This window comes from Saccostrea cucullata, unplaced genomic scaffold (genome assembly GCF_032062105.1).
Source record: "Saccostrea cucullata isolate Sc308-1 unplaced genomic scaffold, CSIRO_AGI_Scuc_v1 ctg936, whole genome shotgun sequence".
Lineage (NCBI taxonomy): Eukaryota > Metazoa > Mollusca > Bivalvia > Ostreida > Ostreidae > Saccostrea > Saccostrea cuccullata.
The window spans coordinates 136413-143887 of NW_026919154.1; the positions used below are offsets into that span (position 1 = coordinate 136413).

Consider the following 7475-nt stretch of genomic DNA (forward strand, 5'->3'; position numbering starts at 1 on the left):
CCATGCACATAGTACTACCCGGGAATGGAACGAATTATATTTTAGATTTATTTCATCGCCGTTTTTTTTTCTCTTCCTGCTCCTTTATCCATGAAAATAACTACCTAATTGCCACAGTTTTTTTTTATATTTGAAGCGAAACCAACCTAACTACCAATCATAGTGAAGGGGCATCTTAAGTGACAAAAATATATCAATTTGCGTTCATTGTAAACATATATAGGTGGTATGTATATAAAATGTAGTGAAAATGAAAGCTTATTTTTTTATCACTTATTTTTAATAATTGTCATCCCCAAGTAACACTTTCACATCACTTTCGCAGAGATTTTCTTCTATCTATAGATAATTCAGTCATCCCGTTTCTTAAATCTGTCCGATCCATTTATGTCTGATCACCTAGATGTGATTAAAAAATACCACTAAAAGTGAATAAGGGTTCAAAATCAATGTTTATTTTTATTCATTATATATGTGCAAACCGTGAGTCTGACACCTTTTTAATTTTTTTTTCGGATAACCCCGGTTTTTCCCACAAAATGCATTCAGATGTTACAGAATTTCGGACACATTTGACACCTTTTTTATTTTAATCAGGTAATCTCGGTATTTAACTCAAAATGCATTCAGATGTTACAGAATTTCGGACATATATCACACCTTTTTATTTTAATCGGGTAAACTCGGTATTTACCTCAAAATGCATTCAGATGTAACAGAATTTCGGACACATTTGACCAGTTTCTATAGTAGTTACGAGACGTACTTCTATAGTAGTTACGAGACGTACTTCTATAATGTATACGTGTGCGGATAGATCATCCAGAGTTATTCGGTTTCAGAGTTATTAGATAACCAGTAGATTTTTCTTTCTTTTTTTCGATCGGGAAAAAATACTAGTAACGTAAAAACTGCCTCTATAAATAAGCTCTTTTCAAAATTGTATAATACTTTTAGTATTCATGAAATGGTTCTTACACTTCATAAAGGACATCGTCAAATATGTAAGTTGATCTTGTAAATTAGATGTCCAAAAAAAAAATTCTAAGACATCATACTAGGCTAATAAAGAAGGGAAAAGCTACGGAGAGAGAAAGAGAGAGAGAGAGCAAGCGTTTAAGAGCTTTGAGTTTTAAAATAATGTTAGCTATCTAACATTTACTGTAATCTTGAATGCATAATATTCATAAATGCCATATATTTCTTCATTTGAAATATCAGTGAGAATAAACAAATCAAACTATTTACTCTTTTACGTATCCTAGAATAAACAGTCATAGAGTTGCATGAATTTTAGATATCAACTTCGGATTAGACTTTTTATGTTAATAAAAAGATTTGAAACAAGGTTACCGTATTACGTTCAACATCTAGTGCTGGTAACAAAGTGGAAACCCGACATAAATCAATTCTCAACACTTTTTTTCTAATTATAAAATTATTTTGACAAACTTCTTCAAAGTATTTTTGCTCAGATTCAGTAGGCCTCACGGTCATATTATGACGTCATCATTGTATCATGTACGTAAGCATAAAAGAAAAGAGCGTAATTTTAAATTTTATATATAAGAACACATATTAAATGGCAATTTAAGAAATTCTATTTAAAAATTATTGATAAATTGGGGATTATATAATTATCAAGAATAAATCTGATATACTAATAACTTATTTATGGTATTTATGCATATGATGAACTTATAATTACTATTAAAATGGAGGACCTTGCTTCAATTTCTGAAAGCTCAACGTTAAAAAATGTAAAATTCATATTGGCCACACGCGAGTACCTCTAAGATATTTTGCATAAAGGTGCATATATGTTATATTTTTATGCATGCAAAGTTTGGAAAGGGTACTTGAGTGTGGCCAAATTCAAATTTAGGAATAACTGCCGTAAAATCGGTGTTTTTAAGCAGTTTTTAACTACATAGGTATATTTGTCTCTGCGCATGTGCTAAGGACGGTGGCCTGTGTGCCAAAAAATTATATGTAGGGTACCATGACATTGTGCTTTACAAAATGACATATGATAGGCTTTGTGATTTCAAACTTAAATTTTGTCTAAAATTAAAGGCACATATTGATAGTTCGTGGCTTTAGCTCTTTGTATGGGCGAATATTTCTGTTTTATTACGCACCAGTTGCGGTTTGAATTTTAGAGGTCTTTAGAGTCATGTACAATATGTATTAATACATGTAATCTATATAATTTTGATAAATTATTATAATTATTTTTTTTTGTTTTAATGATTGTTTTTAAAGATGGCCCTGTTATCATATATTATTGATATTTTTAATTATTTAACTATTGAATTATATTCTCTTGATTACCTGCCTGAAATATTGCCGATTTTTACTTGAAGTATTGTTTTCAAATAAAATGGTTATTTAACATGATTTTATGATTAAGTTAAGAGATTTTTACACATCATCACTTTGATAAATTAATTATTGTTTCTTGTTAATTTGTTATTGAGATTATACATTAATTTGTCTTTAGGTCTCTTTAGATAAATAAAAGAGGTTTCTAATCACGCCTTATTTAAATTTCAGAAATAGTAAACCTATTATGAAATAATGAATATCAATCTGTGCCCAAGCTCTTTCAAGAGTTAACAGGGACGCAAGGCTTTAATTATCAGACAGATTTTATCTTTCAACAGGACGGAAGAGTTAAATATTCGAGGGAGTGGGGGCTATTTAATGATATTGGGAGAAGGTTTACTATATGGTAGTCTATATGATGGGGATGGGGTGTATAGAGTTATTTTCGGGAGAAGTTTAACTCTGAGTTAATGCAACTCTAATTATACTTATCATCTAAAAGATATTTAGGAAAGGTAATGTTTATTTTAGGACGTGATATCAATTATCAATGGTTATTTCCATTAATATGTCAAATCCATATATCATAGTTAATTTGGATAAAAATACAAAATCAAGTTCAATATATATGTTACATCTACTTGGGTAGTTGAAGACGTTGATTATAATTTATAAAAAAAATATTTTAAACGATGATCAACTTTTTCTTTCGTCAACTTTCCTTATTTATTCAGTAAAATCATTTGCCTAGGAAATCAATCTTCCGTATTTTTTTTCCAGTTTCTAAATACGCATTATCTACCTTTATTAGACAATTAATGTCTTTATCTGTCATTGTATGCATATTTGATAAAACAAGACTTGTTAAAGAAATTTACGCAAATGGTCTTCAAAAGAAACAAAGATAATGTAGTTCAAGAATTTAAAAATAATGTCAAATGTTCATGTGTGTACGCTTGTATTTTTATGGTAGATTTTTTATGAAATAAAATGTCTTCTTAGAGTCATATCTTTTAAGTAACAATTTATACATATGTTTTCAGACGTTTATTGATTTTAAAAATAGCAGAACATTCTAATTAAGCTACTTCGTTTTTATGTAGAGAACACAATAATATAGAAAGTAGTTCTTGATATAAACTCAGGAACCTCTGTGATATGAAAACATTGAAACATATTTATTAAACAAATTTAAATCAATAAAACTTATTTTAGTTTCTGATTGTAAGATTAAGTTAGAGAAGTATATGCTATTTTTTGTTTGTCATTTGAACAAGTATGAGGGTATTTATTTCGAATATAATATTGAAATACGATTATCATACAACCTCAGACACGATAATTCCTTATTTGAAAATGCAATTTAACTTTTAAATTAGTTTTCTGATTTGAAAATTCAAAAAATATTTCTATTTAAACGTATGTGAAAGATTTAAATGACACGGCGTTTTCTTTTCTGTGTCTTCTGAGTTTGATATTAAATGTTATTCCTCGATTTTGTCGATTTACAGGTAATGTGATCTACGTTATAAGACATCAATTTTATCCTGCTACTAAACATAGTGATTTGTCATTGATTTCCATAAATAGAGTACAGGTAATGGGAAGCATAATACAAACCGAAAGTTAAATTAAGGTAAGGTATTTTTCTTTCTTAAAAAGTTACTTTGTTGGGTCATTTAGGAAACAAAATACCGAATGTTGGTGCTTTATTACATATGTGAAAAGATTCAAATCTACCAATTTACAGACACAATATAAAAAAAAATTGCAAACTAAATTCATGTATCCTTTAGAGATATTTCTTACCATTTACCCTACTTAAATGAAAAATAAGGTGAAATTTTTCAGTTAACTGAGGCTTTGATCTAGTATTGATAGATTATTAAGGTTGTAAATTTATATATATATCACCCTTTCATACTAATTCCTTGAGCATTGTATGTAAATCTTATCTACATATCATCTAAATGTGTTCATGCCATAAACCTTTCTTTTGAAATAAGCGCACAAGTACCTAAAGTTGTCCTGATCATAAGAACCCATTTGCTTAATATTTTACTTTTGAACAAGTGAAATGTTTAGGCAAACTATTTATAATAATTTTACTCAAATTTTATTAAAATATGTGGTAATTTAATTATCAAGATAATGTCATGAAACTCTTTTCAAATTAATGATATTTGATTCATAAAGACCTTCAGGACAGTGCAAAAATACTCCAAGGCGCCACTTAAAAATTAGTCAGAGAATATCTACTAATTTCTATTTTTTCCGAAAAGGGGGATAAAATACGTATGCAGTCATTTTTTTTTCAGATATGTGCTTTTTTGATTCATTCATAATTTTGTGGGAATGAATCACCTACATCGTCTGTCAGAAATTGTGTATATAGGACTTTGTCGTGAAGTAGGGAGTCCTGCAGAAGTGAGGATTAGGAGAGAAGTGACCGACACTGTGGAGGCGGTGAGGAAACCTGTGGACATCATGAGTGGACTTGATGGAATGAAAAGTGGGAGTAAGCGTGAGGGATTCAGACTAAGGACTTCTGATGAAGATATCATGTTTTGGCCTCCAGACCACACGGTGATATGTGATCTCTCTCAAATAAGACTTTACCGTATCCCACAACACACAGTGATTCTGATGGAGTTTGATGATCTTCCACCGGGTTTTACAAGACTTAACCTGATGAATCAATCAAATAATTCACAAACCATTTCCTCCTGTATAGTAATGAATAATATTACACACATTTCAAGTATATTATTCAGGGATAACTACTTGCGGTTCTTAAAGACTTGCACTTTCCCAATCAGTACAGCTGTTCCTCATGGACCTTGTTCTACGTATTCCTTATTTCAAGATGCAGGGGCGGACTTTGCGTTTTGTTTTCAGTCAAATCACTGGCCTACGTCCGCAAAACCATGGATACAGAGATGTCGTGAACGGGGATGGCCAGACCAGAATACTGTTTTAGATATATTTAAGGGAGGATTTCATGTCGTTCCCATCGGAAGCAAACCTGAAAATGAATTAGAATGGAGAATATCATTCTCTCGAGCAGAACAAAAACTAGTTTATACAATGAATCACTGTCAGTTCTTATGTTATGGTCTCTTCAAAATTTTTCTGATAGAAATAATTAATCTGCATATCAATTCACCGATTCTCTGCTCATACTTCATAAAAACCATTGTGTTTTGGGTCATACAGACCAATACATCCTTGTCATGGACACCTGATAACTTATTGTCTTGTTTTTGGGAAAGCTTTAAATTATTGATATTCATGGTGCTTACTGGAAATTGTCCAAACTTTTTTATTCCACAAAACAACATGTTTAGAGTGAAAGTCACTGGTTCTGTACAAACCTCACTGCTCAGTCAGTTGTATGGTTTGTATAGTAAAGGGATATCATGTCTACTATTAAGTAAAACAATCCGACCTTACCTCAGTATTGCTATATTTAACAAAACATTGAGATTTAGTACAGACGAGAGTAGTTTTATATCAAGCAGATATTTAGATATATCCTTAATTAATGAACTATTAATGTTTCATCACACTATTGAGAGTGCTGAGGAATTTGTAATTTACATCAAACAAATAGAGAGACTGATTAGGGGAGTGTTGACATCGTATCCGTCACTCATGTTACAATATATGACAACAAGTGTGCTAAGGAATACTGCCATGTTCTTACAGACTTGTATGTATATAAATGAAAATGGGAATAAGGTTTGCTTAAAAGCAAAAGTTGCTGCATTACTAAAACAGTCGTGTAAGTTTGGATGTTTATCTGACATTCTTTATCTCGCCATGTACTTCTACAGAACACGTAGATATGAAGACGCTTTAAGTTATTTACATAAAGCACAGGAGAGAATGTCATTGCCGTATGTTATGTATAGGGGTCATGTAAATGTAGATGTGTACAGACATTACATGGAAAGGAATACCCTGGGTACTAAGATGAGGAGAGCTGTTGTTAGAAATATTGATCTTTATTGTATCTACAGTTACCTTGATGAACTGGTGTTCGAACAGGAGATCAGTAAGAAACATGGTGTTCATTTATTACACATCCCACCTCTTGTGATGTTACACATGTTGTTTATACTGAATCACCATAGACTGGGTGACACTATCAGGTCACAACAATCTCTACAGGATCTAAACACTCTGCTTCTCTATGATGACGAAGTCCATGTACCACCTCTCTCTAGAGATATTTCGTGGCAAATACTTGGAATCTGTCAACAAATCTGTAGGGACTATTCGGGAGCTCTCCAGTCTTATCAGTATTCCTTACAACAAATGTCATTCCACAAACTTCATGAAGCAACAAACTTTAGAGTAATCAGTCTCCCAACTGTAGCAGTCTGACATTTTTAAAATAAGTATACTTGTTTACATATTTTTTAACGATAGGATATAGTATTTCCAGCAGATTTGTAGTTTGTACAAGTCCGTTCATGTTATTATCTTATTGCTGAGTTTACTGTTCATTTTCTTTCTTCGCAGAGGACAGTTTTGATAACTTTTTTACTTATATAAAAATATACACAGATGACCATTAATATGAAATAAACCGATCATCAACTTAGTTTTAAAAATATATGGGCCTTTGATTAAAAGATGAAAAAATATAATTTGTAAAAATATTTGTGAAAAAAGGATTCAGTTAAATTTATTAAATCATAAAATCATAAACAGAGAGTAACTATCTATATATTTTCACCAAGAGATTAATTTGTTTGAAATTCGAATTAAGGACAGATGATACAAACGAACTATTATCAAAAAATTTGAAAATAACAAATTGAGTCATGTTTTAATTAATAAAATGAACAAGTTTCCTGCGTAGTTTTTAAATTTTTTTCAAATATGCTCAAAAATGGGATTTGAAGTGAAAAATATTTGTTTAGATTAATGAGTATAGTTTCAGAGAGGCAGAATTTTGAACGTAGTTTACAATTTTTTTTACATTCTACAAATTTATTATTTGCATCATTTTCAATGGAATTAGCCTCAAAAAATATATACCAATCCAGGTATCCATTCTTTTGTTTGTATCATCTGTCCTTGATGCGCTGCCCTTACACTTAAATGTAAAATTCAATGTAAAATTCAAGTTGCAATTA

At 30.7% G+C, this 7475-nt stretch overlaps 1 protein-coding gene across 1 annotated transcript; it reads left to right on the plus strand.

Moving 5' to 3' along the window:
* The first annotated feature begins 4683 nt into the window (after positions 1-4683).
* Positions 4684-6717, plus strand: LOC134280170 (uncharacterized). The gene has a single exon (XM_062762600.1). It carries the CDS (start codon positions 4684-4686, stop codon positions 6715-6717), a length of 2034 nt encoding a protein of 677 aa, XP_062618584.1.
* Positions 6718-7475: the final 758 nt, after the last annotated feature.

Excerpts from the sequence above, each read along its gene's own strand:
- LOC134280170 (XM_062762600.1), top strand. The coding sequence starts at position 4,684 with ATGAATCACCTACATCGTCTGTCAGAAATTGTGTATATAGGACTTTGT.